A 13,829-nucleotide genomic window follows, 5' to 3' on the forward strand; every position below is an offset into this window, starting at 1 on the left:
TTATCAAGAATTTCCATGTTGCCTTCCAAAAGAATCACATGTCAAATCTTACAATGAATATTGTTTATAATGCATCTATTGGCTGAATCCCATTTTCAAATTTCACTATGGGAACCAGAAGAATCTCCTTAAGTTGATAAGTTGTGTTCTGAACATGTACATATTTACAGCTAAAACTCTTCATCATCCACTGTTGGCCTTGTTACAGGTATTGACCACCTATCCAAATGAGCAGTGTAATTTATGCATCGGATGACGCCCCTTCCGGTGGGTCCATCAGGGAAGTCAATGACACTAATGCTAGCAGCATCAAGAATTCAAGATGAAACGAACCCATCCATTCTTTTGTCAGATTTAGACAGTGCCCTATCAATGCAATCTGAACTGCAGGATGTCCAACAACTACCACATTTTGTTGTTGCTCTTCTTCTTCGGTCAATTCATCTAAAAGTGAATTCCAAGCTTTTTCTGACTGATCCCATAATTCTGACATGATTCTATCTTCAAATCCATTTAACCAACCAGGATGAAGATGTGCAAACTCAGATGCATTCTATGATAAATAACAGAAAAAGAAAGACAAGTTAGATCCCAAAAATTAACTTAAAATACCTGAAGAAAGAGCAGTGCACTAATTAGGCAGCTTAGAGTTTATCAAAATAATTGGAATGAAGATATATCATCCTTTGGTTTGAACACAATAGCAGCACACATGGATTCAAAAAGGTCCAAGAATCAACTTAGAAACCTAAAGAAAGAGAACTACCTAAATTATATATGTAGCGTCCAGTTAATCAAAGTAGATGGGAATAAAGTTCCATCACCCCTCATTTTGAACATAATATCACAATACATGGATTTAAAAGGCATGCACCAGCACACTAGGTAGCTGCCAAAATCCTTTAATGAGATAGAAAAGATTTGTTGGTAAAAGAAATAACCTCCCATGTAGCTTTCGTCTAATTCTTGCCATCATTTTCTGTATCTTAGGCTCAGTTTGTTTGCATTGCAATTTTCATTTGCAATAGTATAAATGCATGGGAGTGCAAATGGGCAGGGTGGCTTACTTTTGCTTCAGATTTGGCTTTGTTTTGTAACTTATTTTTTTGTGAGAGGTAAAATAGAAAGATAAATGTAGTCCCCTCCCCACCTTATAGGAAGGAGGATAAAATGATAAATGTAGGAGGAGAGTTATTTGTTTGGGATGAGGTAGGAAGCAAGATGATGTGGTCCCTACTTTATATGAGAGGGAATTGAGGTAGTAGGGAAGATGGATGCAAATTTAATTTGCATCAATTTTTGAGAACAAAAGTTGCACTGCCAATGAATATAATTGAGACAAGAATGTACAAACTTTGTATCAGATAGGAGTGCAATTCATAATTACAAACAAACAAATGCAAAACCGACCATGTGCAAAATTTATATTCGGTTCAGATTTGTACAACAAACAAACAGGGCCTTAGGTTCCATGCTAAATACTAACAAAAGCAAAAGAAACCAGGGAAGGATAAGTATTTCTAGCTATTAAGTTATGGCCTTTTACTCTTTTATATGGTATATTTCATTATTATTTTGTCTCTAGACTACCTGAAATCTCCGTCTATACAGTGAAGACTGATGGGGAAGTTATTCCTACTTATATTATTAAAATTCCCTTAATTGCTATTGCTGATAAAGAAGCATGATGTGTGACTACAGAAAGTCATTCTTATCATACTGATCTTTAAGTATAGTCAAATGGATGCAATGCATAGTTCTCATGTAGAGTTGTTTGTTATAAAATTTGACATATTCAGTTTAGATTTAAAAGAGAAATAGAAGAAAAGAGGAAGAGATGACAGAAGAGAACAAAGAAGAAAAGAATGTTGAGAGGGCAAAAAATTATGAGGCGGCAGCCTTTATTTCACTTATAAGGGAGATCTATATTGATATAAAATGACCAGAATGCCCCTGGGTGTATAACATTAACACCCCAAATAAGAATATAAAACTGGAAATAAAAACAGGGCAATATGGTAAACAATAATAATTCATCTTTCCACAATTTTCTTCTTCTTCTTCAATAAAAGTTCTTATTTAAGTATTTTGTGAAGTAGCACTATTATTGATCCTCCTACTTAATTTGAAATCAAGACTTTAACAGTGCTGTATAAAATGCTCTCAACCATTCATAGTTTTTCTCTACAGGATACTTTTCCACTTTCTGGAGACAGGCCAATGAACATGCTTGGAGTCATACAGATACAAGTAGGCCATATTTGCCAATTGCATTTAAGAGCATCTTATTAATTTTATTCTCATGGTCTGATTTTCTATGATGCATGTATTACAGTCCCAAAAAGTTGCAGAAGTACTTCTAGATTTGAAAGTGAGCTCAATAATATGCAGTCCTCAGATTGTCTCTATTGAAACAGCAATTGCCATCTCCAAGGTAAAGCTTTTTAATGCTATTGATCTTGTGTCATATATCTCCAATTTCCTCAGTGAAGATGTATTTAATTTTGCTCCCAGAGTTCTTTATTTATTCCAACTGGAAGACTTGATTATAAGTACAAGAAGCTGCAGATTGCTTGGGTGCTGATTGTGTACCTCGATATGTAGAGATGAAGCATGTGCGAGACTTAGAGGTTGAACACATCCTTCATAAATTAAAGAAGGTAAGGAATCAGAATTTGTTATTCCAAAATTTCATTAGAAAAACACTGATATTTTTCTTTCTATTTAGTTATGTCTGACAAAGAACTAAACGTTAACCTTAGAAATGGAGTGAAAGTGGACATGAGTGAGGCTCAAGTCAAAACATGGTTGACTATGTAAACTGGTGTTTTGATATTAATAATCTGAATGTTGTAGACTGATTATTCAAGTTTTTTATGCATTTTGGTAGGGAAAATGATTCCAAGACCCAATAGATGACAAAATTTTCATCCGAGTCTAACCATACTCATTTTTTAAAATTGGCAAACTTTAATTTTCACTTCCCCTTTTCTTCACCATGTGTCATCTCTCTAGTTATAACTAGATCAGGATGGACTCCAACTTTGTCTTCTTCTTCTTTTTCTTCTTCTTCTTCTTCTTCTCATCTCTTCTGTAACTGTCCCTAATGCGGCAGAAACTTATAATTGAAAATTCATACCTCTTGAACAGTCATGGTGATGGTGAAGGAATTCGCCATTGCACAACAATAATCTCTGTCATTATGGATATCATATACTTCTGTCTCTGTATGTGTGAGATTCATAATATTGTGGTTGCCATAGTCATAGCAGGGGTCATCTTCCCCTACAACTGTACAACAAAATACCTTTTAATATTTATGCTCCAAAACCAAAGCTCTTTTTGATGGAACTTAGTAGGGCTCTTTCATTTTCATAAATTAATTTCAAATCGTAGCCATCCAAATAAGTCATGCAACCGAACAACTTCAGCATAGTCACAATTTACACTTTAGTAGTTGAAAAGGAGAATCCGGGGGTGAGGTTTGTCTAAGTGAACTTGCTGCTAGTTACTCCAATAACACCCGACCCAAGGCCTTGGTGTTGAGTTTTCCTTTAACAGTAAAACTGCAACTCTTGTTAATACAGTACATACCGTTGGAAATTGCTTCATTAGAGTAATAGTAGCACCTGCTATCTCATTGATCAATACCCCTGTGCTTTCTCAATGAATAGAAACAAATAAACTAAACAACTTCTTCACATCCATTAGAATTGTGGAACTGCAAATTTTGGGTTTCTGCCAATTCTTGCTGCCCGAATGGCTTGTGCATCCACTGTAGTCAATATTTGAGGTATTGACATGCCTCCAGAAATAACAATTTCTGCATTTTATGAAAAAAAATAAAAATTCGAAATGATGTTTATGCTGAAAATGGATTTGATCAATGTGCTTTGATCTGTCAGAACACTCACCTATTCCTTCTCGAACAGATAAATTTGGCCTCATAATATCCTTTGAACTGATGAGGAAAATATCTCCAATATAGAGATGGTTGGAGGGTACAAAAACGCAGCAAAGTTCTTCTTCGCCTGAACTCCTCTGTAGAATCACTGTCGATGTGATGAATGCAAATGCATATTCCCCAATACGTGGATGCCTTATGATAGCCACTTCCTTGAATGCGTGAGAGTTCTGATCTGTTAAAAAGCTATATGCTTAAGACTTCAAAATTACAGAAGCTTATAGACGGTTTGTTAATGGCTGAGATGGCTGAACTGAATGACTTATTAGTTGTGTTTTAGTGGATAAATAATTAAATAATAAAATATTTGAGTGTATAGTAATCAAGTTAGTTTCAGTTTCAGCCATTAAAGAACTCACGACCTCCTTAACAACTTATTCACTAAAAGCAATAAGTCATTTAGCCACTTCAGCTGTAATCAAATTGCCCCTTAGCTAGATTACAAAGTTCAAATAAATGGTATTACCTGGTGATATAGCTGCGCTTATTTGTTTTGAGGCAGAATATATGTAGCTTATAAGTGGCATTTTCTTAATGAACCATTCCCCCAAACCAAGAACAGAAGCTCCCAGCCATGAGGACATGAACACACCCACTAAGAAGATGAAAGTGATGGAGGTGACAAAACCAAGACCTGCAAGTTAATATGAGTTCATATAGGCCTCTATCATACCAAGTGATAGATGAATTAATCAGATTCTACTCGAACTTCTTTTATCAATATATTTTAGATGAAAATCCATCATTTAGGTTCCAGGTGCAGCTTGAACTGTGAAGATGCAGAGGCAATGATCAGATAATATTAGTGTCTGTGTAAAGGTGATTATGGATTTGATAGCAATAAGAAATAGAGAGCAGTAATAGAACATAACCAATAAACACAGAAACATGAGAATTGAGTGGTTTGATGAACTGTCTATATTCACAAGTGAAAAGAAGTAGTAAATGCACTAATGACCAAGGGGAAGTTACAATAAGAGATACAAATCGAAAAGGAGTCAAAGAGAAACCCCCTTCTCCATAAGATAGATGCCCTTCTAATCTTAAGAAATTCCTTATCAAAATCTCCAAATCTAGACCTGTCTCACAAAGGTAATCTAAATATAAAAGCCAAAAGTGGTTCTCAAAAGTTACCATTGTATATATAGTGCTGTCAATAGGTGGGTTGGGTCAAGGTAGGCTCAGTCCTGAACCAATGTAACTGTGCAGAACAAGTCCCCAACTAGACCCTATAGGATTTATGATAGCAGATCCAGAACTAGCCCAATTATTGATTGGAAATATCATCATAATTCACAGCTATAGTTTTAACTAGTAATTTGACAATAAACTACTCATTTGTTAAATTGACACATTTGGACAATAATACGTTTGCAACAACCAAAACCAATCCCAATCCAATTATAATTGACACATAATATCAAAACCCAAAACCGGCTCACTTATAGGACACACAATATAGAGCCAGACTCTATATAATTGGGTCAGTTTGGTTATGTTCTGTTGGGTTTACCCAACCCATGGACAGCTGTAGTAGTATATACCTTCCACCCTCTTTCTGTAAATGATTATAATCTAGACTCTCTAATACAATGGTTTATAAGAAACCTGCAAAAACAAAACTACCTAAAGCTAAGGTAGAGCTGTCAATGGGGTTCGAAAGTCTGAAACCCAACTAGACCTATTCATGGGCCGGGTAGTCTGAAACCCAACTAGACTTGTTGATGACCCGTTCTAAGTCGGGCTTGGACATGATTTTAGGCCCACGAGCTCAGGCTTGGACTTAAAACACCGGGCCCAACCTCTTTTCGGGCCAGGCTTGGGCTTTCTCAAAAAAGCCCGGCCCAAGTCCGATTTGATAATATATATTATATAATTAAAAACATATTTTACTTAATAATATATATATATATATATATGTGTGTGTGTGTGCAATATTTTTTCTTTGCTCCTCTTCTCTTTTTTAAGTATTAGTGAGATCTTTTATTATTTTTTAGTTTTGAGGGATTTTAATATAAATAAAACACTTTTTTATTGAACAAAAAAAGAAAAAAATCTATTTTCAAATTTCTGGCCAAGCTCGGGCTTGGGCCTAAATGTATTATGTTGATACAGAAACAAAGCCCGGCCTGGCCCGTGAACAAGTCTAAACCCAATCTAACATCCAATTATTTCGAATTCAGAAGATCTTCCTATGTAATTGGATCTGATTCTGATTTTAGAACCTTCATCAGTTTAATAATTAGATTGGATATGGACTAAATCCCATTCGACCCAATTAAGATCCATGCCCAATTAAATATTATGTATAACAATTACAAGAAAGTTAGAGTTAATAAATTCATATTTCATATATAAATATATAAGTTAAAAAGTAATTAACTTTTCTTCTTTCATCTCTTTTAGTTTTTCTAAAAACAAGAAAGTGGAATTGGATTAACCGCTAAGGCGAGGCTAAGCAACAGGGGAGCACCTTGTCACCCAGCTGCCTAGGTGTCGCCTAGGTAATGGATTTTTTAAGTAAAAAACATATATCCTACGGTAATTCCCTAGGTTCCATAACCATATTTCCTTAATAATTATCCATAATTTTCATAAGAGAAGTATAGACCTCATATTAAAGTATAGAAAATCAACATATTCATGAGAAGAAATAAGAAGTAAGAAGAACACTCAAAAAATATAGGGGCTGAGCCCCTATTTTTGTTTTGGGAAAAGAAGAAAAGAAAAGTTGGAAGAAGAAGAAGAAAATGTCTTGATTAGGTAAAATTTTAAGTTCTTCCTTACTTATTGGTTTAGGTTTGAAGTCATTGAGGGTTCAATATAACATTTAGCAATGTCTGTGTTGATTAAACCCTAACAAATAAGAAAACAACAAAAAAATAGTATATAAACACACAAAATGAATATTTTAGTTTAATAATGTCTATTTTATAGTTATAATATAAAAAAATTACGAATATAAGTTATTTTATAATACAATGTACAAAACTGATTGGAAATTAGGCAAGGGAAGCCTCCAAGGGTGCCTTGTTGCCTAGATTCGATGACCAGATTCGGATTTAAATTTTCAACAATTGGATGGGATTTAATTGCGGATGGATCTGATCCAAATACAACCCAAATAAACCTTTACCTAAAAGTAATATTTTTTTTTCTTTGCCTGCTTATTCAAGTCATATCAAAACAATTAGCTTCAATACCTTCTACGTTTTCCTATTTAATGAGGCGACTTCTTTTTGATTCATACATGCATGATAAAATTATAATTAGTTATGCATGAATTGGAATAGATTATTATTTCTACCATAAAGAAACAAGTAATATGCAATACTGATTCATGAAATGAAGTCATAACCCTATTATGGTGGAAACACAACCTTTTTATTATTTCCACATCCAATAACTAACAGTCGGATGGCAATCTTACTTACTATTGCCATGAAAGAAATTATCCCATTAGCATTCTACTCAAACCTCCTTCAAATCAAATGCTTTTATAGCTTTGGTTATGGAGGCTAAGAAACAAAAGCAATCTTATGGGATTCAAGTGTCTAGAACTTAATAACAAAATTTAGAAGTAAAACATTCAGCAACATACAAGTAAAACCCCTTCATAAAGAATCTTAGGAAGTAGCCCTCTGTGTTTTATTGAAGCGCAGAAGGTTCCAAGTGACAACCTCTTCTTTTAGAAGATAGTATCCTGGATTTCTCTGTTACTTATATCTGAACATTTAGCCTGCAACCTTAGGTGCAATCAGAAGCGTTTTTGAACATCCAGTTAATTAGTAGTGATGCCTTGTGTAACACATGATAGACCAAAAATATCAAAAAAAAAAAAAAAATCATAGACCACTAATAGTCGGATTGGTCATTCAACACTTTGCTAGGTTTGGGTTTATCTTTGTTTTCTCCAGCTTTCTTATTATTATATAATGGTCAAGAATCCAAGATAATGTTATATGGTTTTTTAAAATGGTGCGCATTTAGACACTGCATTTTTGTATCCTTGATTTTTCCATTACTTTTTTAATCTGTAACAGTTTTTACCAGATTGTATGTAAAATAGATTTCTTTTGCAAGAATCAATAGATTCTGTACATCTGAAAGCCGGATTAAGAATCAATTTTGTTAAAAAATGATCTACTAAAAGTAGAAGGGTGGAACATAGTTACCAAATACATCAATCCCCAGATGGACATAGATTGGGGAGAAAAATCCGTCCACAAAATGAATGAACCACCAAGTGATGTAGAATGTGATGGCTAGAGGAAGAAGTATGACACTACAAAGCAATGGCAAATGTGTTATAGAAGGTTACAAATGTTTATACTATTTTATTACATGCTTAATCATAGAATTCTAAAGGCTATAAAAATGCATGCATATGCATCAGGAATGCCAACTATATACAACAATGCATGAACATTGAACTTAACATTCTGGTTGAAAGAAGAAAACAAATGATAGTTTCTTTTGAGATGAAACTTATAAAGACAAAAAATGGTTTACTCTGAAATAGGGAAAAACATAAATGATCAGGGTACAGAAAACTTACCATCCAGACATAAACTTTTTGGAAGCCCAGCTACGAATGACTTTAGAAAATGCCTAAAGAGGTAAAAGAAAATAGCTATTCAGTCAGATTTGTTGAAATAATTATGAGTTCAAGAACTTCTCTGATAATTTAGGTTCCATGAACATCCAGTAACAACAAAATCACACATGCACACAGACAAAGGAGAGATATGGATAAATTTCAGCAATTGATATTGATATATCTTCAATGAGATTAGTTCCTTTTGGAGGTGGGGTCAGTCATGCTTTAGCAAGGGAGATGTGAGTTCTTTGAACGTCCAAGAACTCCACCATGCTCACACCATTTCACCACATTGAAGCATGTGTTGGAAATCCATTATTTCCAATTAGGCTCGAGGGTTTCATGCACTTTGTTATTTTAGTGGGGTTCAGTGCAACTTTTTAAATTTACTCTTTTCAAGGCACATCTTTATTTTGCCACTCAACTCTCAATATGAACATGTCATTGTCGTTTTCAAGGAAACAAGAAGGAAAAAAAAATTGAAAACGTTGTATTATTTTAAGCAATTTTCATGACGGAATTACAATCTTGATATCATTTATTTCAATTATTCAATCAACCAAGAAGAAATACAAGTTTCCAACATCTGAAAGTAGATCGGCCGACTTAGTAGAACCCGAAAAAAAGACTTCATAATGCAATTAGCATCGCAAGGAAAAGGCAAACAAAATCCAGTAATCCACAAACACAACACCACTATCAGTTTGTTTCCATCTTTCGGCACAATCGAAATTGGATAAATATAAAACACTGGCATTGCTGGAGCCAGAGATTTCTCAAAACAACAACACAGATCGATTGACGAAAACATTATGAAAAAGGCAGAGAAACAGGGGATTACGTAATTGGACATCTCCTCAAAGCAGAAAAGAAAACTAAGAATAAGACCGGAGAAATGGAAAAACCTCTCTGGTATGGAGGTGGTGGTGGTGGGAGGAAGAGGTGGCAGGGGAGGGCGAAGGTGACGATAAGTTGGAGCCACCACCATCTTCTGCACCGTTTCCTGCTGCCACGGGAATCAGAAGTTCTCGATCTCTCTCCCTTTCTCTCGTTGCCATTCTCCTAATTATTCCTTGTAATGTTCAAATGTTCTCTCTGTCTTTATTTTTTTCTTCTTCCTCTCTGACTCTGAGGAGTCGGGAAGTAACAAACTCGTACAGTGGGGGACACTGGGACCGTGGGACGTGTAAGTTATAACCGAAATCAATGGATCTACTATTCATTATTCATGCATGTAGCCCTAAATGCCTACTGATCACTTGGCTAAGTTCTCTCACTGCTGGTTGTAGCGGAGACTTGGGTTTAAATTCTGCTGTCACTGCTAATGGATTATGGGTATATTATAATATAATATAATATATAATATATTACAATATATAGTATATTATAATATATAGTACATATTAATATTTAGGGTAAAATATAAAAATTTCCCTTGAAGTTTCTTGAATATATAGTACAATCATAAGAACCTCCCTTAAAGTTTCATTTTAATAAAAAAATTTCTTCTATTTTTGAAAAATTCAACAAATACATCCCTTGAGTCAATAATCAAGATGGAAAATGTTAAAGAGACGATCATTTTTTTTCAAAATACCTATTTTATCCTTTTACAAATTTTGTTTGTTCTCCTATACCCTTTTGCAAATTTCGGATGGTGGAGCATCTTTCAAAAAATTTCTAGATTTCCGGTGTATGTGAAGCTCCTCATTGGGTTACCCCACTGGGACTCCACGCATTTACTCCAGCAGCAATGCATGATGGCAAACGAATCGATGTTGCGACTCGGTGGCGAGAGAATAACTTCAGGCACATCGAAATCTTTGATCTAGAGCTAGAGTTGTTTTGCAGGGTAACAGAGACTGTAAACCCAAAATTTCACTGCTACAATCCTTTTTTCTCCCTGAAATCAGGTTTTCTCGGTGGCGAGAGAATAACTTTAGGCACATCGAAATCTTTGATCTAGAGCTAGAGTTGTTTTGCAGGGTAACAGAGACTGTAAACCCAAAATTTCACCACTACAATCCTTTTTTCTCCCTGAAATCAGGTTTTCTCGGATACCGTTGTTTTCGAGGTGAGTCGGCCTCAGGGGACTCAGTCGTTCTGCATATGCTCTGACTTAACGGATCATCTCTTCGTGTTCTCCCGATAGTGACCTGATCACATTCAACCACGACTCAATCATTTGCATCTCGAACCTGTAACAATGCATTTCCGTCGTGTTCACCTGATGGCAAGTTTGTAGCGTTCAGGTCTGGGAGATCTGTCCAACTAGTTGACGAACGGGAAACTGATAGGCTTCTCGTCCAACCAACACAATCCCAGCAACATGGAGGCCGTCAGCATATACCTTATCCGTCCGAATGGAACAGAACTCCGACGAGTCTATGTGGCAGGGGCGGAGGGATCAATAGAGGCAAACAAGGAGATCAGGATCAATCTCATCCAATAACATCTTCATCAACAACATGTGAATAGCTCCATCTCAACTGTTGTTGCATCAGCTGAAGAGCATCCTACCCATTCTAATATTCTTTCACCAATATTTCTAATTCCATAATTTTCTTGACTACTAGAGATATTAACAATCTTCGGTTGGATTTTTTCAACTTTCTTACCAAAGTTGTGGAGATCTACACCTTCCTTTACGATGAAAAGACACCTTTTCACAAAGCTCTTATTTTGTGCTACTTTTACTGCTTGGATATAGTCAAGGACAGTTGTCTCCACCTCGAGAGCAGCCTTTCGAATTTTTGAAATCCAGTTATGGACCCATTGGTCTTCTTCTTGATTTGTATTTGCATCTTTTAAGAAGCATTGCATCCTCCTCAGTTCAATTTGAAGCCCCTCAACTTGGTCTTTCATTTCGAACAACAAAGTTGCTTCTTGGATGAGTAAATTGCCCATCTTAGTAAATTACAGAGTCGGCCATCTAATATTCCACTTCCTTTTTCTCGTACCTTCTCATTGTCTCAGAACAAGACAATTAGGTATATTTATAGTGCAAATTAATTCTTTCTTTCTACTCGTCAATATGAATGCTGAATCATGTGATCTCTCTCTCTCTCTTTATCTCTCTCTCTCTCTCTCTCTCTCTCTCTCTCTCTTTCTCTCTCTCTCTCTCATTCTTCAAAGTTGTCGGTATCAACGAAGATTGCCTTGCAAGTTCTCACTAGTTGGGTGACGTATCGGTGGAGCCGTCCATGTCGAATGAATTTCAGCCACGTGGTGATCTATATGTGGTGAGATTGGATGGAAGTGGGTTGAAGAGGCTGATGTGGAATGGGTATGAGGATGGAACCCCAACCTAGAACCGAAGAGGGGGGAGATGGATGTGGGTCGGTTGTCGATGGAGACCATGGTGGGAGATAGGCTCATGGGTCAATTTGATGAACTGCTTTGGATTTCTTGCGATATGTGAGAGATAATAGATTCTATAAAGGTCAAGGCTTTGTTTATGGAATCTTTCCGAAGAAGGGGAAGCCTGTTAGCATAGCCTCCAACAATCTTCATGCCTTGGCTTGCAAGACAAGATGACAGCGAAGGAGATTGCGACTTAGCTTGCCATCATCAACTAAGAAGAGGCATTTTCTAGGAAGCTCCACCCTGATAGCTGCCCTCCTATGTCATCAACGGCGGGGAGTGGATCTTTCGCCATTAGCAATAGCAACGAGTATGATGTTGAAGGGGTTGAGAATGATTCAAATGTTGAAGTATAGGAGTGCAAGCCTCACAAAGTGAATCTGTTCAATCTGGGGATGGGGTCATCCAAGGATAGACTTATGATTCCTCTGTCATTATGCATCGTGAAGAAGAAGATGAACATTGTTCAAGGGATTATGGAGTTGTTGACACAAGGCTATTTTAGTAAAAACAGATGTACATTAATTGTAAAAAGGTAAAATAAGTATTTTGGAAAAAATATCATCTCTTTAATCGTTTTCCGTCTTGGTTATTGACAGAAGGGAGGTATTTGTTGAATATTTCAAAAATAAAGGGGAGGTTTTTGCTAAAGTAAAACTATATGGGAGGTTTTTATGATTGTCAGAAAAATCAGGGGAGGTTTTTGTATTTTACCCTAATATATATACTCTAAGGATCCAAATTCAATGTGCAAATTGGCGATGATGATGAAAAGTGATGGTTAACAGTTGACACAAGGGCTAAATGATATCTATATCTATACTACTTTAAAAAGCATGAATGTTCTCAATTCAAGAATATTTCCACAATTTTTTGAGGACAAAATTTATTCTTCTATATTTAAATTTATTGAAAAAAATGAGGTCAAATAGGATAACCGATTATTGATATTAAATGAGTTGAAAAGAAGTAATTTTAGGATATTCGATGCATTCAATCCTCTCATTAAATCCAACATTTAAGTTGTTAACTTGCATTCATGTTCATTGAATCATATATTTAAGTCATTTTTGTTTTTCTCATCATTAAGTTTAATTAATTAAATCTATATTTAATAAATTAATAATTCCAATAACATAAAAACTTATGCTTTTAAAATCAACCTAGAAAAAATAGTGATTTCACCTAGGAAGTGGTAAGAAATTAAACCATTTGGACCAAATGAGTCAATCCATGTTGCCACGATTAAATAATAAAATGAAAATAAATAAAAATTAAAAAGTGGAACATACTTAACATCCATATTAAACAATAATAAGTATCATAAATAAAAAATATTTTTATTAATGATGGAAATGGTAGGCCAAATTTAAAACCTACCTAGAAATGAAATGATGTCATAATCAAATAATAAAATTTTTAAAAATAGAAAATACAAAGAATCACAAAAATAAAAAAGATAGAGAAATTTTTGAGCATATATCCAATGTTATACATTTATAAAAAAATAAAATATTGGGTACATCTTTAATATTATGCATACATTGTATTGAACAAAAATAAGTATTATACATAAGAAATAATTTTATCAATGATGGAAAATGATGGTGCACGATCTAGATGCTCCTAGCTGGAGGGCAACTCGGATGCCTGTTGTTGACTAGACGAATGAACTACAAAGAGAGTAAATCAGAGAACCCGGGGTGGCTAACCCAACAAGGTCGCTCTGATACTTAAGTCAGTATCTAATATGTAGCAAGCTGAAAGTATGTATGCTAGTAGGCTAGTAAGCAAATAATCACGTGTACCTACCTCTGTGTCACTAGGGTTGGTGCCTTTATATAAGCATTGTTTGGTGTGGGCTTCACGCACCGCATCTGAGATTTCCGGGAGGTCGTGCCT

General features: G+C 35.2%; 1 protein-coding gene across 4 annotated transcripts; it reads right to left on the bottom strand.

Annotated features, from left to right (window-relative positions):
* On the bottom strand, positions 1 to 9,833 carry LOC148854314 (protein LIKE COV 3-like). Of its 4 annotated transcripts, XM_088986632.1 has the most exons (8): positions 9,470 to 9,833; positions 8,523 to 8,575; positions 8,140 to 8,249; positions 4,431 to 4,598; positions 3,915 to 4,139; positions 3,140 to 3,823; positions 2,358 to 2,642; positions 1 to 553 (listed from the first exon to the last, which is right to left on the bottom strand). In XM_088986632.1, exons 1-6 carry the CDS (start codon positions 9,620 to 9,622, stop codon positions 3,708 to 3,710), a joined length of 825 nt encoding a protein of 274 aa, XP_088842758.1. In that variant the 5' UTR covers positions 9,623 to 9,833; the 3' UTR covers positions 1 to 553; positions 2,358 to 2,642; positions 3,140 to 3,707. The 4 variants fall into 4 exon arrangements, with proteins under 4 accessions (XP_088842758.1, XP_088842762.1, XP_088842761.1 ...); XM_088986636.1 differs by lacking the exon at positions 8,140 to 8,249 and having other exon boundaries at positions 2,593 to 2,642; positions 9,470 to 9,702; XM_088986635.1 differs by lacking the exon at positions 2,358 to 2,642 and having other exon boundaries at positions 9,406 to 9,702.
* Positions 9,834 to 13,829: the final 3,996 nt, after the last annotated feature.

Source organism: Nelumbo lutea, chromosome 4, assembly GCF_056320005.1.
Source record: "Nelumbo lutea isolate HS-2025 chromosome 4, American lotus-T2T, whole genome shotgun sequence".
In the NCBI taxonomy this organism is placed as follows: Eukaryota; Viridiplantae; Streptophyta; class Magnoliopsida; order Proteales; family Nelumbonaceae; genus Nelumbo; species Nelumbo lutea.